Here is a 26,098-nt window from a genome sequence, read left to right on the forward strand (position 1 = left end):
AAGCAGATCTTTCCCCAACAGAATTTTCATATGAGAACACAGCCCTGGCCAACCCCTTGATTACAGCCTTGCAGAGGATCCAGTTAAGCTGTGCCTGATCTCCTCACCCATAGAAACTGAGAAGATAAATGTTTTAAGCCATTATACTTACTGTAATATTGTTAAACTAGAGGCCCAGTGCACGAATTCATGCATACGTGGGGTCACTTGGCCTGGCCAAAGATCGAGGCCTATCTGGGGGGCTGGCCGGTAGGGGGGAGGGACTGCAGGAGGTTGGCTAGCTGGGGGGAGGGGCCACGGGAGGTCGGTGGGGGTGGGGGTGGGGAGGGCTGCGGGAGGTTGGCCAGCAGGGGGGTGAGAGGGTGGAGGGGCACCATGGAAGGTTGGCTGTGGAAGCGCACTGACCACCAGGGGGCAGCTCCTGCATTGAGTGTCTGCCCCGTGGTAATTAGTGCTCATCATAGCAACTATTGACCGGTCGTTCCGGTCCTTCAGTCCTAACAGTAGGATTGGAAGCCCTCTCATTTTCCATATACTTGGGTAATGCTTTATATTTTCCCTTTTTCAATAAGCATACATTACTTTTATACTAAAAAGGGTTTTTAAACTATGTTTCTTGAAATTTGGCTTAGAAATAAATGTCCTATTTATACACACACCCTTTTTTGTATATTCATTGCTAGTACCTCAAAACCTCACAATTAGATAACTATGATGGTGATATTCAGTCTGATTGGTAATACTCTGTCTGCATTCTAATCCTATGTCAATCGAAGTACCGTCTTGCTTTCTAAACTCATCTCCCATTAATCCACAATCAGGCCTCAGCATCTGCCCTAACCCATTGCTAGCCCCAGCAACTGCTTCATATTCCCACAGCTCATAGTTCTGCTCATGCTGTGCCCTATCCCTGCCATTCTTCCCTGGCTCAGCCAAGTCTTCACGTCCATCCAGACCCAGCTCACTCCACATGCAGAAAGGCATCCAGGTGGCCCTGGCTCTCAGGGATCACATGCCATCAACTCTTGGCACAAATGACTTATCTGCTGCACCCCATCTTTAACACCTTGGATATGCTCTTGGATTCTATTATATGCCACTTCTCCAGCCAGAGGATAAGGGCCACTTCTCATTGTTTTGTGTTCGCTCAACACTAACCTCTAATACAGTTGGTATTCTAGTCAGCAATGATACCATGTGAACCCAGTAGTTAAAACTGTTTTGACATATACTTCAAATACTATAATGAATAAAACATTTTTCAGGTCTGTGAAGGAATAACTTTCTCAGCTTTGAAATAACAAAAGCAATAAATGAAAAACATGAACAGATTTAAATATTCACAGCAAGTCCAGTCAAATGCTTAAAGAAAATAATCCAGCCCTAGCTGGTTTGGTTCAGTGGATAGACCATCAGCCTATGGAATGAAGGGTCCCGGGTTCGATTCCGGTCAAGAGCACATGCCTGGGTTGCGGGCTTGATCCTCAGTAGAGGGCGTGATTCTCTCATTGATGTTTCTATCCCTCTCTCCCTCTCCCTTCCTCGCTAAAATCAATAAAAATATTTTTTTTTAAAAAGGAAAATAATCCAAAAATGTTCACAGAGAAGCAGTTAAAAAAATTTGAGAAGTCGGAATTATGTAATTCTAATCAGCCACTTAAAAGAATGAAGTAACTCTGTACTTACTGATATGAGTGATCTCAAGATATATTAAGTGAAAACAGGAAGTTGCCCAGTATACAACTCCATGGGTGGTTGGGGGGGAGGGGGGCAGGGGCGCGGTGAGAGGAGAGAAAGATATAAAAATGCACAGAAAGGAAACCAGAAGGATAGAAATCTAACTGTTGATATTGGTTACCTCTGGAGAGAGGCTTGGGCTAGGAAGGCAGATGATAAAGAGGAACTTGCACATTTTCTCTGTTTACCCTAGGAACAATGAGCACACACAGCGCCCATATCTTGGTTTCAAAATTCTTCATTTAAAAGAAACAGAACTTCTTGGAGAAATAGCTGAATCCAGGGTTGGATAAGTTACAAGATGAGTTTTAAACAACTTGTTATGCAAGAAAATAAATGCTCAAGGAAGAGAAGAAACAGGAACAAGTTTGAAGGGCTCCCACTGGCCAAATATAAGGCAATATGGGTTATTAAAATAAGTAATGATAGAAACAGATTACAGCCCATAGAACAAAGTAGGAATCTAACAGTCCGTGTGGATATTAATAAATACAACAAATAAAAAAGGGAAAGCTCTTCCTTACAATACACTACAAACTAATAAATGTAGAAGTAATGATGAGAGTTGGAAATCACCATGTGGCAGCCATCATAGTTAAAGTTGTTTCAAGCAAGAAATATCAATAAATGCTAAAATAGTAGGTGAACATTTAATAAAGAAAGGAGATATTTACAAAGTCTCAAAGAAAAATTTTAATTGTAAAGGAAAAAATAATAGATTTATAGTAGAGAAACCTGTATACCTACTACTTTACACAAGTGATCAAGGTTAACATCACCAATAAATAGGACAAACGGATACCATGTGCCTCCTGATACAACACACTTGAAAAGGACATGTTACTTACATGGTATCCTGCTGAAAGTGAATAACCTAAACTAGCAGTTGCCAACCTTTTGGACCTCACAGACCACCAGTGGTCTGCGGACCACCGGTTGGCGACCGCTGCTCCAAACGTTTCCTTAAACCAGCAGTCGCCAACCTTTCGGACCTCTCGGACTACTGGTTGGCAACCGCTGACCTTAACCTAATCATGAGGATAAAATCAGAAAATCCCAAATTGAGGAACAGCATATTCTTCAGAAATGTCATGAAAGACTGAAGAATTGTTTCAGATAAAAGGAGACTTTAAAAAATGACAATTAAATACAATGTGTCATCCAGGATTAGATCCTGACCAGAAGAAAAAAAAATGTTTTTCCCACTTCTGCTATAAAGGGCATTATTGTGACAACTGATAAAGTTGGAACAAGGTCCTGATTTTGATAATTATATGGTGGTAATGTAAGAGAACATTCTTATTTTTTAGGAAATATGTACTAAGGTATTCAGGGGTAAAGGTCTGCAACTTGTTTGTGAACAATTCAGAAAAAATACTTTAAAGAACAGAATAGGGTGGTAAAGGCCTGGGGCAGGGGCAGGCTAGAAGAGGTCAATGGGGGGAAAGGGGACATATGTAATACTTTCAACAATAAAGACTTTTTTTTAAAGTGGGAAGAAACAAACAAAAATGATAATAAAGCAAACATGGTAAATTGCTAACAAGTAGGGAATTTGATTGAAGATATATAGACACATACCTCGTCTTACTGAGCTTTGCTTTATACAGTTTCGAGAGTGTTGTGTTTCTCACAAACTGAAGGCAAGATTCTCCACAAGAAGATTACAACTCCCTTTATTGCTTGACTTGCTTTACTATAGTGGCCTGTAACCAACCTCAGTATCCCCAAGGTATGCAGGGATTCTCTGTGCTATGCTTGCAACTTTGATATATCTGAAATTATTCCTAAATAAAAACTACTTAAAAGTATATGCAGGGAAAACATACATGCAGGAAAAAATTTAAGAATATGTAAATAGGAGGAAAGCGATCTTGCAAAGCCCTATCCCCTGGACTGCAAATCTCTGCACTAAGCCCTCACCAAAATCACTGAGCATTCATTCCACGAGATGGCAAAGCTGCCCCAAATGCCAGAGCTGCTTTTTGGAGCAGTTAATCTCCTGCTTTGGACTTGACTTGCCTTCCCCAGCTCCTCCTCCTGCTGCCCAAGAACCTCCTTCATACTGATTTCTCAATCATGACTCCATCACAGGTTAGAAATTTCAAGACTGGCACCAGCTCAGGACAGAAATTACTAAACAATGACTAATACAGCAGTATCCTGGCCTCAAGGGGCCTTGCTAGATGTTCCTGATGATGATACTGCCCTCCTTCCTGCTTACTTACATAACACATTCCTGGTGAATGAGTTTTCAATAACCCCCCCTCTCTCCCAGCAATCTTTTTGGATCATCCTGTACTCACCACTAAGCCCTGTTCCAAAAGGAACACCAGTAACACCATTCAGTTTCCAGATCAAATTTAAAAATTCCTCCCCCCTCAAATGAAAGAATTTCAAAGACATCACCATGTCTGGAGCTGACATCACTTGTATCACACACTGCTCTTCAAGACTGGCCACCCTACTAATAAGCTTCTTACTCAGAGTGGACACACTGCTTCAAAGAGCAGTGGGAGGATATCACATGCTGTACAACTTCCCTAAGAGCATCACATACTATACAAATTCCCTCAGGCAGGAACTTGATTTACACAGCACCCAGCATCTCATCAGATGACATTAGGCACTCATTTGGGAGATGGGGGTCAGAGACCATGCATCACCACACCAGCCATCTAGGAAGTGTACAACTCTGGCTAAGTCACTCCTTGGTAAATATTAGGCTCTTTGCCTATAAATAAGGGAGACTTAATAGTGAAAAATTAGCCGAACCGGTTTGGCTCAGTGGATAGAGCGTCGGCCTGCGGACTCAAGGGTCCCGGGTTTGATTCCGGTCAGGGGCATGTACCTTGGTTGCGCGCACATCCTCACTGGGGGGCGTGCAGGAGGCAGCTGATCAATGTTTCTCTCTCATCAATGTTTCTGACTCTCTGTCCCTCTCCCTTCTTCCCTGTGAAAAATCAATAAAATATATATATATTTAAAAAAAAAATAGTGAAAAATTAGAAATAACTTAAATGTCTTTCAGCAGAGGATAGTTAAGTTAAATACATTTTTGGAATACCACACAATAAAATAAATTACATGCAATTGTGAAAGAAGTTATGAACTAACATGGAAGAATAACATAAATGAAAATGGCAAGCCACTGAGTAATGTAAGAATATGAGTCTATTATTGTGTTTTTTAAAAGCTATAAGTGTGTTGATACGTGCACAGAACCACATCTGGAAGGATGGAAAACCACACTCCAAATTGTAATATAGTCCTAGGGTGAGAGGGCTATAAAGGGGGGACTTTCTTTTTTCTTGTAGTTGGTTTTAATTTTCCCTAGCATGTACTGGCTTTGAAATTTATAGAAAAAAACAAACAGCAAAATGACCCTTTAGGGGTCCCAAAAAGGGGGGCATCTGTATTCCTCTCAGTAATAAATGGGGGGCGGGGGGGAGGAGGAGGCACAAAAAGGAGGAGGCACAAAAAAATAAATAAGAGTCCTGGAGGAAGAGGAGGGCACAAAAAATAAATAAAATAAAATAGAAGTCCCAGAAGCCTTAATTCAGAGAGTAGTTGTGAAAATTCATCAAGAACTAGTACTTATAAAGAATTCGCCCTGACTGGTTTGGCTCGGTGGATAGAGCGTTGGCCTGGGGACTCGGGGGTCCCGGGTTCGATTCCAGTCAGGGGCATGTGCCTTGGTTGCGGGCGCATCCCCGGTGGGGGGTGTGCAGGAGGCAGCTGATCGATGTTTCTGACTCTCTATTCCTCTCTCTTCCTCTCTGTGAAAAATCAATGGAATGTGTTTTTAAAAAAAAAAAAAAGAATTAGTATTGCCCTGCCTAGCTGGTTTAACTCAGTGGATAGAGCATCGGTCTGGGGACTAAAGGGTCCCAGGTTTCGATTCCAGCCAAGAGCACATGCCCGGGTTGCGGGATTGATCCCGTGTGGGGTGTGCAGGAGGCAGCCGACCAATGATTCTCTCTCATCATTGATGTTCCTATCTCTCTCTCCCTCTCCCTTCCTCTCTGAAATCAATACAAAAAATATTTTTTAAAATTAACATTAAACAAAATCTTTCATTGTTGTCTTCTTATGACAAAAATGATGGCCATACTACATCCACATAGTCTGGGATGACCTTAAATTCTGTTATGTTTTTCAGTGATGAAAATTAATGAGAAACAAGTGATTTCCCTTTAAAACCTTAGAAAACATATTAAAGTACTTTTTTACATTTTCAAAACATTCTTTATCTGGCCATATATATTGAGTTTTAAATTTCCATATCCAACAGAAATCTTGGAAAAAGAATCACAGCATCAAAAAATAGGGCTAACTTGAAATTTTGTTTGGAAAAAATAGTTGTCAACATTATGGCAGATTAGAAATATTTAAGCTGGGCAATGAACAACCAATAATGCTATTCACCATTTACCAACTAGAAGTACCAAGGACAATCCAGTCTTATAAGTGCCTCCTTGGTGTCAAGAAGGTAAGTTATTCATTTTGTGTGTTTTCCTAACCCCCTCCAGCTTTCCTCTCCCCCCTCAAAGTTCTAGTATATAAGAAATGCTGCTCAAGTAATTGTTGAATGAGCCAATGAATTAAATATTACTAACTACCTAGCTGATGAAATTACTCTTCCAACGGATCTCTTTGCTCTGGTTGGGAAGAAGAGGAATTCAATAAAAGTGTGCTGAATAAAAGGTGAGAGTGTAACTACTGTACTTTCAGAATGGCAAGGAGGCTATGTGGCTGGGGCAGAATCAGTAAGAAGGAGAATGAGGAAAGATGAAGTTGGAGAGGTAGTAAGTGGGCAGAAAAAGCAGACCCAATGCAGGTCAGCAAAAGGACCTCATGGCCAAATACAATAGTTCTGGGCAGTAGGAGACATAAATGTTAAGTTTTACTATTCTTGTACTTTTCTGGATTTCTTTTCAAATTTATCAATATATATAAAAAAACAAGTTATCAAAAGAGTAACTAAATGAAGATAAGACCACTCCCATAAATGAGGTAAAGATAACAGTAAAATCACTGGCCAAGTTTAAATAAGGTCCTGATTTTGGTAATTACACTGTGGTAATATAAGAGAATGCCTCTTCTTTAATTTTTTATTTTATTGACTTAAGAGAGAGAGGGGAAGGGAAGAGAAAGGGGGGAGGGGGAGGAGAAACATCGATTTGTTCCACTTATTTCTGCAGTCACAGGTTGATTCTTGTATGTGCCCTGACTGGGGATTGAACCCGCAACTTTAGCATATCAGGACAATGCACTAACCCAGTGGTTCTCAACCTTCTGGCCCTTTAAATACAGTTCCTCATGTTGTGACCCAACCATAAAATTATTTTCGTTGCTACTTCATAACTGTAATGTTGCTACTGTTATGAATCATAATGTAAATATCCGATATGCAGGATGGTCTTAGGCGACCCCTGTGAAAGGGTCATTCGACCACCAATGGGGTCGCGATCCACAGGTTGAGAACCGCTGCACTAACCGACTGAGCTACCCAGCCAGGGTAAGAATGTCCTTGCTTTCAGGAAATATACACCAAAGTATTTAAGGGTAAAAAAAATCTGCAACTTATTTTCAAACAATTCAGAAAAAAAAAATACTTTAAAATACCTTAAGGCCACAGAATAGCTACATAGGACTAAAGCAACCTTATCAACACAAGAGAGCTATGTGAACATTCCAGGGCTATTCCCCTATCCTGCATTTTCAGTAGTTCTAAAAACTCCTCAAAGCAACTGACCTCAGTTTGGCAGTAACTTACCTGCTCAGCTTAACTCACTTCAGGAAGCCTGCAATTAAGTCAGAAAGCACACTTGACAGTCTCAGAAAAAAACCTATGATTATGCTGTTGACGCTGCTCCATGTCCACCTTCAAATGCCTAACTGCTATTCATCCCTCAAGGCCTTGTGCAAGTGCTACCTTCTTCCACCTGTCTCCAAAGCATCAACCTAAATATCATCTCTCTCCCAAAGTTACATCCAAATAGTACTTAATGAATACTAAGACCAAGAGCACCCATTCATCTTTGTATACTCGACAGTTAGCAGAGCTCCTGGGCATATAGTAAGGGCTTAACAAGTGAGTCCTGAGTTCAACTTTCAGACAGATATTATCATTGTCAGTCTTCTAAGTATTGCTCATGACACCATCTTACTTTCTCTCTTGTGTTACTGATTCCTGCAGTTTTATTCATTCCTCTGGACTGAGAAACATAGAAGGGGACTGTCCAGATTTCTCACTCATATTTCTAACCCATGGAAAAATGAATTCTCAACCAATTTTTCACCAGAGCATATGTCTGATGGTAGATCATAGACACCACAACTTCCCAAACTAGAATGACTGTAACCTTATGACCCTCCTACTCAAGTACATGAAAGCTAAACCACTATAGCATTACACTAAATCTGACCTGGTTAATTTAAAAATAAATAATTTGAAAAAAACTATTATATACATTACTGGTTAATTTAAAAGTAAACAACTTTTGATACTTTAATGACAAATAACTTCCTATTTAGTTTATAACTGACAACACATCAAGACTACAGGGGTTAGAATCACTGATCTACTCCAGTGATTTTCAACTCGTGTGTAGCAGCACACTGGTGTGCCACAAGAATTTTTAAAACTATTTAGTCAGTAGCACTGACTCGTTTACCTTAGATTCTCAAATAAGAGGATGACAACAGCCAACACAACAATAGCCATCCGGTGTGAAGAAATCAAAATTATACAAATTTTCTGTCAGATTGGCAAAAGACATATTTTTTTGGTGTGTGGCGGGATCTTAGTAATTAGTTTATGCATGCCATGAAATGAAAAAGGTTGAAAATTGCTGATCTAGACCACATGGCAAAATGTCTCATTTCTAACATGGAGTTAGCTTTTAAAAAAAATTATTGATTTGAACCTATATTTCTGCTAGATCTTCTCTCTTGTTTATTTTGTGTTTCATGTAGAATATTCACAAATAAGACAGCTTAGACTAGAATCTAGAGCTTAGTAGGCACTTGCTAAATATTTGTTGACTAAAATAAATGAAAGGGCCTGGGTGGTGCTCAAGGTTAGAGCATTGACCCACAGATGAAAGGGTCTCTGGTTCAATTCCCACTCAAGGACTTATACCTCGGTTGCATGTTCAATCCCTGGCCCGGGTTGGGGCGTGAGCAGGAGACAACCAATCAATGTGTCTCTCTCACATTGATGTTTCTCTCCCTCTCTCTCTCTCTCTCTCTCTCTCCTCTTTCTTCCCCTCTCCCTTCCTTCCATTCTGTCCAAAGATCAATTGAGAAAATATCCTTGGGTGAGGATTAAAAAAAATAATAATGATGATGGACTGCAGCCCATTTTTAAATAGTCCTGGCTATCTGTGAATACCCAATAGGCTGGGGCCCACATTTAGAGAATAATCTGAATTGAATGAACTTCTCAGGGCATCTATTCTAATTTTTGTTTTAACATCATAAACAAATGCCTACCCAAGTGGAACAATTTCAACTCCTTCTCCTCTGGCTTTTAAGTCATCAAAGCAAAAAGCTTAGAGCCTACTTCAGTAATAGGTTCCATGCTGCATTTATTCCTCCCAGCACAAGCTCATGGTAATCTGACCTCTATCACTACTAAAAATTCTCTTGGAAAACAGACAGTGGGGCCTGGCCAGCGTGACTCAGTGGTTGAGTGTAGACCTATGAACCAGGAGGTCACGGTTCGATTCCCGGTCAGGCCATATGCCCCAGTTGCTGGCTCAATCCGCAGTGTGGGGCATGTAGGAGACAGCCGATTGATGATTCTCTCTCATCATTGATGTTTCTATCTCTCTCTCTCTCTCCTTCTCCTCTCCTCTCTGAAATCAATAAAAATTAATAAAACAAATTTTAAAAAACGGGCAGTGGTTTTAGTATCATTCCCTAGAGAATCCTCTGTGCAATCTAAAAAAGCAAAAGAATATATAAAATCTTTCCATTTTCCTTTCCTAAAGACTCACCAGTCCCACCCTCACTTTACCTTATTTCTATTCTCTACACAAACCAGAGACACTGCTAAATTAACCAACAAAGATAGATATTGTGTGTGTGTGTGTGTGTGTGTGTGTATTGGAAAGAGGTAGCCCAAGATCCCACAAAATACTTAAACTTCAGGAGAAACTAAGATGGCGGCATAGGTAAATACCAGGAAATAGCTGCCTCCCACAACAACTTCAAAAATACAACGAAAAGACAAAACAGACATCATCCAGAACTACAGGAAGGCTGGCTGAGTGGAAATTCTACAACTAGAAGGAAAGAAAAGCACACTGAGAGCCAGAGGAGCTGCGGAAGTAAAGTGCAGAGGTACAGAGCCTCGCGTGCGCGGAAAGGGGCAGGCACCTGAGGACGCGGCTGTCTTTTTGAATCGGGAGGGAGGCACAAGCTCCCGACTGCTCTGAACTCTGGTTCCGGGAAGTCTCTGGGGACCCAGGACTCATACGGGGAGAAACTGGACTGTCTGGTAGCAGGCAGAACTCGGAGCTTGAGGGCAGCTTTCCCTCAGAGGTGCTTGCAGCAATTACCGGGACACTAAGACGCGCGGCCCCTTAGGGCAGGGCTGAGGATCTGCCATAGCTGCTTGCTCCGCCCTTTGATTCCCTGAGACCCCGCCCCACCCAGGCTGTGGCAGAGGCTTTTGCATATGAATGCCCCGGCCCTTTGCAACCTGAAATTACCTAAAAAATTGCAGCTGGGCCGAAACCGGTTTGGCTCAGTGGATAGAGCGTCGGCCTGCGGACTGAAAGGTCCCAGGTTCGATTCCAGTCAAGGGCATGTACCTGGGTTGCGGGCACATCCCCAGTAGGGAGTGTGCAGGAGGCAGCTGATCGATGTTTCTCTCTCATCGATGTTTCTAACTTTCTATCTCTCTCCCTTCCTCTCTGTGAAAAATCAATAAAATATATTTAAAAAAAAAAAAAAAAAATTGCAGCTGGGCCAGACAGACCCAGAACTTCCAAGAGAAGGCCCAAGGCCCCACAGCAGCTAGCATTGCTTCACAGCTGGGCCTCATCACGGCACCTCCAAACTCCAAAAAAAGGAAGAGAAATCTGCAGTTCTCTTCGTAGCTCCTGCCGGGTAACCTCAGGCTGAGGCTAAATTAGCACCTCCTTAGATGCAAGAGCGAGTGTACCCAGTTGTCAGAGGGGGACCACCCGGATTACAACTCCTCAGATCCATAAGGGACACACTCAGGGGGCAGACTCAGTGAGCACCAAAGCCCCACTGAAGCAAGTCTTGCTCCAGAAGGGTGTATTCAGCACAGAAGTTCTCCCACCGTAGACACAGCTGATTCTCACTGCCAATTGGCCTGGAGGTCAATTCCTCCCAGTGATCCTACAACAATCAAGGCATAACTACAACAAGACTGTGCACAAAGCCCACAAGGGGGTGCACCAAGAGTGTCCACCTCAGGTAACTGGGGAGGCTGAGCTACTGGGCCCTACAGGACACCTAGCACACAAAGCCACTCTACCAACACAGGGAAGCAGCCAAAATGCGGAGACAAAGAAACAGGTCACAAATGACAGAAATGGAGGAAAGCAAACGACTGGATATAGAGTTCAAAACCACGTTTATAAGGTTTTTCAAGAATTTTATGGAAACCGCCGATAAATTTAGTGAGACCCTAGAGGATATGAAAAAAGACCAACGAGAAATTAAGCATACACTGACTGAAATAAAGAATAATATACAGAGATCCAACAGCAGACAAGAGGATCCCAAGAATCAAGTCAAAGATTTGAAATACAAAGAAACAAAAAATACCCAACCGAAAAAGAAAAAAGATTCCAAAAATATGAAGATAGTGTGAGAAGCCTCTGGGACAGCTTCAAGCATACCAACATCAGAATTATAGGGGTACCAGAAGAAGAGAGAGGGCAAGATATTGAAAACCCATTTGAAGAAATAATGACAGAAAACTTCCCCTACCTGGTGAAAAAAATAGACTTACAACTCCAGGAAGCGCAGAGAACCCCAAACAAAAGGAATCCAAAGAGGACCACACCAAGACACATCATCATTAAAATGCCAAGAGCAAAAGACAAAGAGAGAATCTTAAAAGCAGCAAGAGAAAGACAGTCAGTTACCTACAAGGGAGTACCCATACGACTGTCAGCTGATTTCCCAACAGAAACCATGCAGGCCAGAAGAGAATGGCAAGAAATATTCAAAGTGATGAATAGCAAGAACCTACAACCAAGATTACTTTACCCAGCAAAGCTATCATTCAGAATTGAAGGTCAGATAAAGTGCTTCACAGATAAGAAAAAGCTAAAGGAGTTCATCACCACCAAACCAGCATTATATGAAATGCTGAAAGGTATTCTTTAAGAAGAGGAAGAAGAAAAAGGAACTCTTACCATTTGCCACAGCATGGATGGAACTGGAGAGCGGATAAATACCACATGATCTCACTCATTTGTGGAATATAATGAACAACATAAACTGATGAACAAGGACTGATCCAGAGACGGAGAGGCATTGATTGGACTGTCGGGCCTTGGAGGGAAGGTAGGGGAGGGTGGGGGTAAGGGGGAAAGATCAACCAAAGGACTTATATGCAAGCATATAGGCCTAACCAATGGACACGGACAACAGGGGGGGGTGAGGGCACAAGCGGGGGAGGGGGGGTAGGGGGTAACGTGGGGATAAGGACACATATGTAATATCTTAATCAATAAAAAATATATTTAAAAAAATATGTAAACTTCAAAAAAGCTCTGGGCCCTGGCCAGTGTTGCTCAGTGGTTGGAGTGTCGGACCAAGCACAAAAGTATATCGGGTTCGATTCCAGGCCCAGGGCACATACTGGGCTGCAGGTTCAACCCCTGGCCCCGGTCAGGAAATATGTGGGAGGCAACCAATCAATGTGTCTCTCTCACATCAATGTTTCTCTCTCTCCCCATTCCTCCAACCCTCCACTTTCTCTTAAAAAAAAAAAAAAGAAAGAAAGAAAGAAAAAAAATCAATGAAAAAATATCCTCGAGTGAGGATTAACAACAAGAAAAAAACAGGCACTGGATTTAGCCTCTAAACTAATCTCCTCACTCCTCTCATCTACACAGCCTATTTTCTAGTGGTATAGAAATAATTCATTGTCAATTTCCACCTTTAAAGCAACGTAATTAAGAGCTTAGTCTGCTGAGTTATAAGGGATATATAGCTGTCATCTAGAGCAGTGGTCGCCAACCATTAGTCTGCGGTGGTCCGTGAGGTCCAAAAGGTTGGTGACCACTCATCTAGAGCTCTCCATACCAAAGCAGACAACTGAGCTCTGAGATTAAATTTCCTCCTCATTTGTACATTAATTCTAGTCATTTCCCCCACATGACAGAAAAGAAGGCTGGGAGGAGAGGATCTCTGCCACAGAGAGGAGACTCAACAAGAAAAGCAAGATCACTTGCATCCATGAGACTAAGGCACAACACTCTGACTCAGTGGAACAAAAGACCAACCTATAGAACCATGGATGATCCAGTAGTAAATACCTGAGTACACTATTTTTAAAGAGCTATTCTGCTACGTTAACCAGGTCTAACATAGCATATTTACAAAAGTCTAATGTAAATTCACAAGGTAGAAGACAGAGAGAATAACAGAAAAAAAATATTCATAAAAATAATGGCTCAAATTTGATGATCAGGCTCAAATGAAAGTCAAGCAGGTTAAGTACAAAAATAAAACAAACCTAAACAAGTCAAACTGCTGAAAAACAAAGATAAAGAGAAAAATCTTGAAAGTAGCTAAAAAGGAAACAACTCATTACAAACAAGGAAACATTGATATAAATTATCACTAACTGCCCGTCAGAAATAATAGAGGCCAGAGGACAATGAATAACATCTTTAAAGTACTTCAAAAAAAACCTGTAAACCCACAATCTTATATCCAGTGAAAATATCCTTCAAGAATGAAAGTTAAATCAAGTCATGTTCAGATAAACAAAAATCAACACAATCTGTCAACAGGAAACCTGTATTACAAGAAAAACTAAAGGAAATTTTTCAGGCTGAAAGAAATCTTTAGGAAGAAAGAAAGACACTAAAAATAATAACCATGTACATAAATAAGACTATCTCGTTTGTCTTCTTTAAAATATATAATTGCTTACAGCAAAAATTATACTGTGAATTTTGTAGTATGTGTAGGTAAAATTCATATGACAAGTACAGCATAAAGGGGGGTAAATGGAACTATATAACATTTTACATAAAGTGATTCAAAATTAAATTGTGAAAAGTTAAGGATATATGTCATAATCCCTAGAGTACCTTCTAAAACAAATGCTAAGAAGTGAAAGCTAATAGATAAATTACAATGGAATTCTGAAAAAATATTCAATTAACCTAAAAAAACAAACAAACAGAAAAGAACAAAACAGAGAGGATAAACAGAAAATAAAAAGCCAATAGTAGAACTAAAAACAACCATATCAATAATTATACTTAGCCCTAGCTGGTTTGGCTCAGTGTATAGAGCATCGGCCTGGAGACTGAAGGGTCCCAGTTTCAATTCTGGTCAAGGGCATGTACCTTGGTTGCAGGCACATCCCCAGTAGGGTGTGTGCAGGAGGCAGCTGATCAATGCTTCTCTTTCATCAATGTTCCTAACTCTCTATCCCTCTCCCTTCCTCTCTGTAAAAAATCAATAAAATATATATTTTTTTAAAAATTATACTTAATGTAAATAGACTAAACATTGCAGTTAAAAGCAAAACTTGACTATATTCTAACTATAAAAGACACACTTTGAATTTAAAAACACACTTATGTTAACAGAAAGTGTTCAATATACCAGGCATACAGTAAGTACCTCTGCACTAATATCAAACTTCAAGTCAAATGCTATTATCAAAAACAAAGTGATATTTCATATTACACTGGGGGCAATTAATCAGGAGGACATAACAATTATTAATGTGTATGCACCTAGTAACAGAACTTCAAAATACATGAAGCAAAATTGACAGAGTACATTCTCTGACCACAATGTAATTACATTAGAAATCAGTAACAGCAAGTTTCTTTAAAAACCCCATTACTTAGAAATGAAACACATGCCCTAATAACCCAGGGAAAACAAATAAGTCACAAGATATTTGAATTGAATGAAAATGAAAATAGAACATAACAAAATGTGTAGGATGCAGCCAAAGCAGTGCTTAGTGGAAAATGTATAACTCTGAAAACAATTAAGGTCAAAACAGAAATCAATAACACCTTAAAAAGACAAATAGAGAAAAACAGGTTGGTTCTTTGAAACTATCAAACAAAACTGATAACCCCTAATCATACTAATCAAGAAAAGAGAAAACACAAATTAGCAATATGAGAAATAAAAAGATATAACATTAAAATAAGGGAATATAAATAAAAGGTTAGAAAAACCCATTAATTATACTTCACAATCAAAAGTATATATTAGGAGGGAATTATGTTAACTCTGAATATGAACCTGCCACAGTAGAAATCTCTTGAAACTCAGCAAGGAGAGAAGCCGGTTCTGTTTTCATAGTGTTTTCTCCCATTGCCTTGCAGTTCAACTCCAAGTCTGTAACCCCCAATCCATCCCCCAGGGAGTGGCAAGTTAGTGCAGATGAGATCTGGCCAGCTTCCAAAGGAGATTTCAACTGACCTGGAAGGAAAAAAAAGTATATGGGAAGCATATACATGTATATAATCTGGGTACCAAAAGTACTTCAACAGACTAAGAAAGCCAGGAACTTTTTACAGGAAGCCATTCATCTCATAGCATAAAAGAATGGATTCACAGGCTCTAGCACATATAGCCAGGGCTGGAGCATCTCAAAAAGGCTAAGAAGAAGCTACAGTGAAGGGAGGACTTGTCAGAAGCATTAACTAACAAAGCACAGGCACTGGAATGAGATGGCATCAGAAAGACAGAGAGAGGAGGGCAGGGCTCTTCAAACATTGTATATCCAACCCAGTGCTCGCTTCGGCAGCACATATACTAAAAACATTGTATATCCAACCCAATATTCAGATGTATATAAGGAAAACCAATCTCAAAAAGTTATCAGTGACGAACAATAAAAAACATTGCAGCCCATTCAATAACTTGATTTCAAGACCATCTAAAACTTGTGGAAGGTAGTACCAAAGATTTAGATTGGTTCACACCGGACAAGCATCAGGTTGGGAATACAATTCCTTAGCAGAATTTGACTTACCTTCTTCAGACTCCTTGGAACTGGATGATGTATTTTGCAAAGAATCAGTATTAACTGTATCAACCATATCTGATACAACCAAGTCAGGATCTAAGATCTCATGGGTCCCATTTGTGGACAGCCTGGAGGACCGTCTCCTTGATAAGTCTTTGTCAGTGTTTTCTGGGTAGTTTTTTGACTTTTCCTGGGCTATAAACCATTAAAGAGAGTTATAGTCAAGAGACCAGAAGAAACAACTCTGCTACTACAGATTTCTAAGCTGGCTGTCCTCCATAAGGGCTTTACAGAGACTTCTGGAATATTAGACCAGTGATTAAAGGAAATATTCTTCCTGGTTTAATGGCTATAAGTAAAGGCACGGTCACGCTGCCAGGATAGAACTTCCTTTATTTAAGGATTCATAGTCTACAAATATGTGCCAACATTATGTCCCAATCTTAATGTCATGTTCCAATCTTAACAACTAAGTTCTATGTTGGAGCTTTCTACCATAAAAGTCTATGTACTGACTTTCAAAGTCAATAAGGTTTATAGAGCCTTAGAGCCATCACAAATCATTTTTGGAGCCAACAGGATTTTTTTATCAATAAATAGTATTTTTAAAGTTTCACTCAGCATATGAAATCCATCCCTTCCTAAGTCATTAAATTTCCAGTGGAATTCAAATCAAATGTAGTTTATGGGTATGGAAATGACACCACTGAACCCAACATTAATGGAGTTCATGCTTTGAGATTTATTTTTCTTCTAGCAAAACTCCTTTTGATCCAACCACATCCCACTCACATTAGATCCTACAATCAAGGACACATCTTTGAGCCTATAGGGCATAGGGGAAACATGGATACAGAGGAGGCTAACCCAACTGAAGCCAAGTTCTACTAAGCACACATACACAGACTGAAGACTCACATGAATTTTTGTCAAGCCGAGGACGTTTTAATGGAACTTCACTTCCTTTTGATATTTTTCGTCTTCTCAATTCCAATGTTATTGGTTGCAAAGTTTGAGAGTTTGAATCCACAGCTACAATGTAAATAAAACCACACAAACAAGGAATGTAATTACAATGAGGATTGAGTGCTCCAATCCTCATTGTTAGATATAAATATCACACACACACACACACACACACACACACACACACACACACACATCCTTGCATGACAAACAGACCAAGGAGCATTCTTACTTAAGCTAAAGATGGGTGGTGGAGGGTTGAAATGGGTGAGAAATTATTTCCTTGGAAGGTGCTGGGACATTCATGACCCAGCTCTAGTCATATACTTCTCTCCTGAAACCCTCTCTTTAAAACACTATATCCCAATATGACTGCTTTAAAATATGAAAGTGCAAGAGCAATATTAAAGTCATTTTTATTACATCAAGTCTTTTTTATTTTTTATTTACTGATTCTTAGAGTGAGAGAGGAAGAAGGAGAGAGAAAGAAACACCAATTTGTTGTTCCACTTATTCATGCATTCATTGGTTGATTCTTGTACGTGTCCTGACCAGGGATCGAACCCACAACCTTGGTGTATCAGGAAGATGCTCTAACCAACTGAGCTACCCAGCCAGGGCACAGCATCAAATCTTTTCATCAAAACTTGACTTATCCAATATTCTGAAAATCTACCATGCAGGCTGATTCACAAAATGTGAACCCTGGAAGTACAGCTTGATTGTTTTCAATCTCTACTTGCTAAATTAGTTAGCTTGGCATTGATCCTAGTTTTGAGAGACTAAAAAGAATGTCAAAATTTATAACCCTAAAAACAATTCCAGAAAAATCTCAGGAGGCTATTCTATTTGACAGTCAAAGTTCCAGGCCAGACTGCTGATCACTAGCAAATCCAGCTCTGACATGATTTAGCAGTGCAAACACTAAAGCCTCGGAGAGTACTCTTTCTTTATTTTTAAATCTAATACTTAAGAAGCTCTTCCCCAATCAGGAAAGATAAGATTCCAAAAAGGTAAGTAGAAAAAAAAACAAAAGGTAAGAAATTGGGAAGTGTTGGAGAGAAGGCAGGGCTAAGGGGACTGATGAAAGTTAAAAGGAAAGAGAAGGATAAAAAGGAAGGAGGAAAGGAAAGAAATTAGAAGCGAAGAGGAAAGGAAAGAAGGGTAGAGGGAGGGGAGAGAAGACTCATCTAGCTTCAGATGTGCCATCTCAAATGGCCAAACAAGAGACAAGGCTGAGCTCTGAGGAAGCATACAAGAAGAGAGTGCTGAACTCCTTGGCTCTTCCTGTGTTCAACTTTCCCAATGTACCAACGTTATTTTGTTCCAAGTGGTGGGAACTTGGAGGTCACACACATTCCAGATTAAACACAAACAACTCTCCTTAAATAGCTCAGATCCTGTCCCAATCAAGTCTATAATATAGAGAGCTCAAGGCTCCACTGAGTCAATAAACTTATTCCAAGCAATTTTTAAAGGGGACATGAACTATATTATAAGCTATATGGCAAGTATTCTTCACTTTGATACCATATACAAACTGGGGCTGACTACATTGAACTTCAGTGTTTCCCAAACTTTCTTACAGTAAGAATCATCTGGGAAGGTTGTTTAACAATTCACATTCCCAAACCCTGCTCCAGAGATTCTGACTAGGAAGGAAGGCAAGTGTTAACAGTAAGCTTGGAAAATACCAAATTGATTCTATCTGGTATGAAATCCTACACTTACAAAATAAAAGCAATAAATTGGATGGCATTTTTTTTATCTGAGAGAAGTCTGCAAGCTGAAGAGCAATTACCCCAATAGACACTTTCCAGAGAGTACAAGCCAGAGCACGAATAGCTAAAGAAGAATCAGTTTCACAACACTCAGTTCCCATGTTTACATACTCTTTCCTAAATTGAGAAGGGAGACAATTGATTTCTGCCAGTTCACCTTTTCCACTTCTCCCATTTACATAAAAAGGCCTGTCTCTCACTCATTCTACATGACACACTGTCCAGGTTTAAAACCTCTACTTTCTCAACTAGGATTCCTCATTTGAACACCAAATACACAGGTTATTTTTTTCAATTCTCCCAAGGGTAGTTTATAACTAGTACCATTTGAAATGCACAGGAGATAAGTCAATTCATTACAGATCATGGATACCTTGGGTATTAGAGTTTAATTCTCTCCCAGAACGCTGTTGAGAAAGCCAGTGAATTTAGGCCGGTGCTGTCCAACAGAAATATAATGAGAGCCACAAAATGCAAGCCATGTATGTAAATTTAAAAATTTTAGTCGTTACATTAAGAAGTTAAAGAAAAAAGTGAAAATGATTTCAAGAATATATTTTATTTAACCCAATACATCCAAAATTATTTCAACATGTAACCAATATAAAAAATTGAGATATTTTACATTCTTGTGGGATTTCTTGTACTAAGTTTTTGAAATCCAGTTACAGCACATTTCAATTCAGACTAGCTACATTTCAAGTGCTCACTAGCCACACGGGCTAGCAGCTATCATACTGGACAGCGCAGGTCTAGGCCCTAGATTTGTCTAGAGACAATTCCAGCATGCTCAGCTTTTGAAGACAAAACCCAGTTACAACCACTAAAGGAAAATGTGCCTTATTTCATCTGGGAAGAAATCAATCCACCTAATTCTCTATCTTAAAATTAGAACTCAGATGTGAGAAGGTCTACTGGGAATGATGACTAATGCATTTATTTTAAGTAAATTAAGGTAGACTTTTTGCCACAGAAATTAAGTCTGATGTAACTGTCTGGATTGACAGAACTAGCTTTGGAAACAATGAGAGAACTAATTCTGTAGTTCCACAATTTTGATGAAAATAACATTTATATATCTTTTGCAACTTTCAAACTTGTGAGAAAAAGTAGGTATCACTTTCAAATGTCCTAGGGCAGTGGTTGGCAAACTGCAGCTCGCGAGCCACATGTGGCTCTTTGGCCCCTTGAGTGTGGCTCTTCCACAAAATACCGACTTCTGCACATGGGCCACAAAGTTTCAACTGCACTGTACGTGCGAGCCCGCACGTGGTATTTTGTGGAAGAGCCACACTCAAGGGGCCAAAGAGCCGCATGTGGCTCACAAGCCAGTTTGCCGACCACTGTCCTAGGGGATTCATAATTTTCCAATATTCATGTAGAGAATATGCAAGCCAGAATATCTGAAGACCACTGCCAGATAATCATAGGCATTCAGTTTAGAGATCTTTTGGGAACTCTTCATGCCATTGACTCGATCTAGGGAAGTGTTTGACTTAGGAAGAAATTCAGGGTGTGTTTCATTCTGGGTTATTCTAGAAAAATTCCAAATTTCAACTTCATTTAACAACTGCACATTCTTTTCTAAGTCTGTATCCTTTAACCTTGACTCTTACCAATTAGCCATCTCAGCTTTTTATTTAGACTGTGAAATTTTTCAATCAATAATCACTCTCCAGAGAACTCAATTTCAACTGCACCCATGCATTTCTAGGTCTTTGGCACCATTTCCTTCAGTAAATTTCCTTCAGATGCCCACACCTATTTTACTTCTCCTTTCCTCTTTCTTGTCTCTCATAAAAACTGTATTTCCTGATCCCAGGTTCTATTAAGCTCACTTAAACTGAGATCATTTAAATAGGCACTAGTAAAAAGCCTTAGCTTATTAGGTTTTATCATATAGGCTGAAGTATCTAGAGGGCAATTATATACCCCTCAGAAGCTCAAGCTCTGCCATGTTTCCCAACTTACGTTCATCTAGATACATTTCTCCCTTAAAATCCAGCTTCAGGGACATGACTTGTTTTCAGATCATAGAACAATTCAAAGTCAGCCACAAAAATGAAGGATTGATGTATAGAAGTGATAAAGAACCACATAGGGCCACAGAAAAACACTGGCATTGTCCTTGCAGAGCCCACTTGGGAAACTCACCAGTAGGAGCTATGGAAGGGGGTCTGCCTCGTTTTCTTTTTGGCTCCCTCAAGTTTTCTTGTGGACTCTTCACAATGTCATTTTCAGGTTTCTTATCCACTTGAGCATCTCCAGAGTACTCTCTGTCATTTTCTGAAATGTTCTCCTTATCTTCCTTCTCGTTCTTGGGAAGGTTTTTCTCTGACACCTTTCCCTTTTCAGAACAGATTAATTTTCCTTCTTTATCAGGATGCTTGGTTCGCTTTTCTGTCTTTAAGGCTTTGTCTTCTTTGTCTTTCTTCAGGCTGACTGTGACTTTTCTCTGCTCTTTAAACTTCTCTCGTTTATCAGATGATGAAAGACTTTTGTGATCTGTTTCTTTAGGCCTAGCGTTACCCACAATATTCTAAAATGAGCAAAATAGCGATGAAACACACTTTGTGATTACGAGCAAATATAAAACCAGATAGTTCTTTGCAAACTTATGAAGATAAACACAGAAATTAAAAGGACATAATGCCAAGTCACATAATGGTTACCACAAAAAATATCTAACCATAATCTGAGGCTTGAGAACCAACCCTAAGTTTAAAGAAAACAATGGTCTTCAGTTCCCTTAAGATTAGTAAGGCACTAGAAAATAAAGGGACAGATAACTACCGCAGGGACCTCTGGTGGAAAGCAATCTTTCTAAGAAAATGCCTCATCCCAAGCATGACTACACTGACCCAGGGCCTCTCAGAGGCCCGGCTTAGTGTGCCAGTGGATGCTGATTCCCTGTGTAGAGTAGAACCCATACTGATAACTAGAGGCAGAAAGGAAAGTTGTAAAGATTTTCCAACCCAGAAACAGAGTCTTTGCTTCCTCTACTGGGTAAAGGCTATGCTCAGTCCAACAAGCCACCTTCTGTATTCCTGAGTTAGTTACTGAGTTTTTATCTATCAGGAGAAAGTTACTTTCCTCCTAAATTACTTTCTTTAAAATTCACCGTTAATTTAATATGAATGTCTCATAATAAAGCCAGCTCTGAAGTTTCCAAAACTATAATTGTTTATTTGTATATGTATCTCTCTTCCAAGACCTCAATCTCTACCATATCATATTCATATGAGATCCCCAGCATCTAAGCACCCACTAAGTACACAGACCTTTGTCAGAAGCAGGAGGAGTGCCTAAAATACTCAATGAGTAAAAGTTTAATTTGTCCCATAGGGAACAATAATAAACAAGGAGAATCCCTGAGGTTAGAACTTAGAAGGAAATATTTTTTCAAGTCCACAAAATTTTCTGAAAGCAGCCAGGTTTGAGAACAAGCATCCCTCAATAACTGCTGGCAGAAATATAAATTGGTGTACCCAGCTTGGGGGGTGGTGGGTGAGGGCTCGGGTGGGCGGCAGGCAATTCAGGTCAAAAGACTTAGGTTTATACTTTTGAACTAGAATGAATTCCTAAAAATAAAATTTGCTAACAGAATAATTAGACTTGTGCATCCAGATTCACAAATATCCTAACATGACCATTAGGGAATTGGTTACATAAGGAAGGATATACACATCTTATAAAATACTATGTTATAGCCATTAAAAGCCGTATTCACATACAGAATTAAGAAACTTGGGAAGCCCGGCCAGTGTGGCTCAGTGGTTGAGCATCGACCCATGAACCAGGAGGTTACTGTCTGGGCATATGCCCAGGCTGCAGGCTCGATCCCCAGTAGGGGGTATACAGGAGGCAGACAATCAGTGATTCTCTCTCATCATTTATGTTTCTATCTCTCTCTCCTCTCTGATATCAATAATAATATATTAACTTTTTTTAAAAGAAACTTGGGAAATGTTATTTTATTAAAAGAAAAGAGCAAGTTATAGTACAGTAATATACTATATGACTCCAATTTTGAAAAGAAATATGTATACACATAAATATTTAACAAAAAACACAGGATATACATCAAAATGTTAATAGTTAACAGTAATTATATCTAGATGATAGACTTACAGTTTTTACTTTCTTTGTGCTTTTCTGTACTTTCTTAACTTTATATAGCAAACTTTTTTTAAACTTCAAAAAATACATAAATGTTCCTAAAATATAGCTTATCAAAACTTTGAGACAGTGTGGTCCTACAAAAGAAATCTCAATCTGTTCTAATATATATGAAAAAAGCTTTAAAAATAGATTTTTTAAAAGAACTTTTGTTTTATAAATGGCCATTACAGAACCTTAGATTAATAGGATCAAAAAGAGCTAAGAAGTCATTTATCCAAATTATATGTACTCTTGGGGGAAAAACACAAGTAAATAGGTGCCACAGGCCTGTGCTTGACCACCCGCCAAGTCTGAGATAAGGTGAGACACTCAGAGGCATCTGGAAATTGAAAACTGAAGCACCCATAAATTCACACTGGGTAAGGTGCCCAACTCCAAGCCAAAGCATCAAGAGCCTATCAATTAGTTTATTGAGTAGAGCAGAATAAACAGCTGAACGCTTGTTTTCTGGAGCACTGAATTTCCATTTGGGGAGGTTCTGGACACAATCTGACAATTCTGGGCAAGTTCTTAATATGGTCCTCTATCTATATTAACTCATTCCATGAACTGCACACAAAAACTGTCAAAGAACACCAAGATAATGTTTTTAGAATGCTGTGTAGCTCTACGGGGCAAGTTATCAAAGAGAAAACATCTTCAGGGGTAAAGCCTTATAATTTTGTCAATTTTCTGAAGCAGAAAATCATCAAAAGGCAAAACGTTGTTAGGTTACCTTTAAACACATCATATATCATGATCCTTTGAAATTGCTAAATATATGTACAAAAGAATTTACAAAAATTTGTGATGAGAAGCATTTGATCATCATAAGAAAAAAATACAACAGGTTCCAGCATCACAAAATATTGTCACATCAACAACCACCAAACAGGTGAGTAACAGTAATAATCAGTTTTTTAAAACATCAATATCCAACTTTTGATCTCTTTCCCCTCAGCTACTTCATGAAAACATAAAAAAGACAAAAGGGAAAAAAATTATGAAGAAATTAGGCAACACTTCTAGATGGCCCATATCTGTGCACACCGTATTTCCAACATCAAAAGCAGGTCCTATGCTCAGGCAAATACATGCCTGGGACAGGAAATAAAATTTTCAATGCAGGCACATCTAGCATAGGTGACTGCCAAATCCATGCCAAACTGTAGCTCTGTAACCACCATGTCATGGTCCTGAACTTAAAGTTAGACAAGGAGAAAACAAACTCTAGATCTCCTCAAGCAGTACAGGAAGTTTCCTGTGACGGGGGCAGGACACATGAAGAGAAAATAACAAATAATAACTAGACACTTTAATGAAAAGATAAGGAAAACAGATAACAGGTAATGGTATCCAAGTACTTGGCACTTTTGAAAAAAAGAATCTATGTTAAAAGAAAATGGCAGAAAGAGACTAATATTTACAATTTCTGAAAATGTGCACATTGCTTCCTGGTGAAATTGTGTCAGATGGAGGAAATAAAAACTTTGCCATCATAAACAAAGGTAATGTCTTTATTTGAGAAACAAAACTATAATGTTAGTATTATTCATACCACAAAGCACAAAACCACGTATCTCACCTGATCTTTGGAAAAAGCTTTGACATGAATATGTTTGACAGTCTGAACTACTCCATCATAAAATTTCACAGTGTAAGTACCTAGAATTCAAGAAGATATCATGATTTTAACTTGCAGTTTCATGAAAGTGACACAACTTTTCAAAGCATAAATACAAGGGAGCTCCAACTACAATACTATAATAAACTTATGGAAATTAAAAATTTCTTTAAGAATGCCTTACCTATGTCTAAGATAATAGTATGCCTTTCTTTTCATCTATACAGATAAAAATCTATCAAAAACAATTCACTTTTATGATGCTTCATTAAAATAAAAAAAAGTTGCATTAAATTTAGACCAAGAACAAAGAGCAGTAAAACAATTAAGAATCTGAGGCCCAGCCTTGTGTGTATTGGTATAGGAGCCCTAGCTGGTTTGGCTTAGTGGATAGAGCGTGGCACAGGGACTGAAGAGTCCTGGGTCCGATTCCAGTCAAGGGCATGTACCTTGGTTGCAGGCTCAACCCTAGCTCTGCTTGGGGCATGTATGGGAGGCAACCAATCAATGTGCCTCTCTCACATCAATGTTTCTCTTTTATTCCACCCCACCCTCCATTCCCCCCACCCCAATCTCTCCCTTTCACTCTCTCTCTAAAATCAATGGAAAAAATATCCTTGGATGAGAATTAATAAAAATAAAAGCACCAACCCCTTCCCATCATAGAAGATAAAAGCCAAGCTAGCACTTGCATATGTAGGTCTAAACCTTCCTTTTATCTCTGTGGAAAGCTGTTCACATAGTCCCAACATCCCTGCATTTCAAATGTACGGTCAGTTACAGCATAAAGAAAACAAAAAATAGTAACAGTTTCAACAAGACTCTCGAAATAAGACCGTTTCCACAGGATCTCCTGTTATAAATACAGATTTCAGACATAGGACCAAAGAGATTGACTAGGAGGGAGGGTAAGGCAGGAACATAACCTATGGATACGTATTTAACTTTAAGGAAGAGGAACCTGATTAGCCTGCTCACTCAAGTTAGAGAACCACAGATCAACAGGAAGAAACAATTCCTCATTTTGTTGTAAATGTGAACCTACTTTCAGTTTCCCCCAAGACTGGGAGCATAAAGCCCTGACAGACAAGTGGTTCTGCCATCCCCAGCATGAAAAAGGGGAGCTGGGCAGCCACAGCAAAGAGCTGAGATCAACTCACCAGAGATGGCTTCCAAACAAAGAGTCCCTGGAACCAGAATCCTGTCTTTTACCACAACACAGACCCAGGGTCTACAAGGCTACCAGGTGTGGCTGCCTTCACACTAAATGATGCTTAATTACCATTGCCAAAGAACAATTCCAGATGAAATAACTAAATAATACGGCAATGCCCTCCCCAGTTTCCAAGGGCTAAATAACTATAACTCCCTCAAGAAACTCTAAAGTTGCTAGTTATTGGTAATTCAATGTCAGATTCCCCATGCCAGAAGCTGTTGCTCTCCACTCTGGCTAGAGCCGGCCCACCAGCCTGCTCAGTCAATAAATAGCCTCAGCAAAACCACCAGAGAGGTTAACAGTGGCAAGAAAACCAGACCAAGCCTACCAAAGATGAATCTATAGCATTTGACTTCACTATATCCTTGGCCTCCGCCTGG

The 26,098-nt window shown here is 39.5% G+C and overlaps 1 protein-coding gene across 7 annotated transcripts in view; it reads right to left on the bottom strand.

Annotated features, from left to right (window-relative positions):
* PHF20 (PHD finger protein 20) overlaps window positions 1-26,098 on the bottom strand; it is a 139,415-nt gene that overhangs the window by 47,043 nt on the left and 66,274 nt on the right. For 5 of the 7 annotated variants that reach the window (XM_036321693.1, XM_036321691.1, XM_036321687.1 and 2 more), the window contains exons 5-9: window positions 24,464-24,543; window positions 20,872-21,256; window positions 16,889-17,002; window positions 15,977-16,165; window positions 15,241-15,420 (exon numbers count right to left, since the gene is read on the bottom strand). In XM_036321693.1, coding sequence (XP_036177586.1) covers window positions 15,241-15,420; window positions 15,977-16,165; window positions 16,889-17,002; window positions 20,872-21,256; window positions 24,464-24,543 — 948 coding nt within the window. The remainder of the gene's footprint in view (window positions 1-15,240; window positions 15,421-15,976; window positions 16,166-16,888; window positions 17,003-20,871; window positions 21,257-24,463; window positions 24,544-26,098) is intronic. The other 2 variants (XM_036321692.1, XM_036321694.1) reach the window with 2 other exon arrangements.

This window comes from Myotis myotis, unplaced genomic scaffold (genome assembly GCF_014108235.1).
Source record: "Myotis myotis isolate mMyoMyo1 unplaced genomic scaffold, mMyoMyo1.p scaffold_m19_p_9, whole genome shotgun sequence".
Lineage (NCBI taxonomy): Eukaryota > Metazoa > Chordata > Mammalia > Chiroptera > Vespertilionidae > Myotis > Myotis myotis.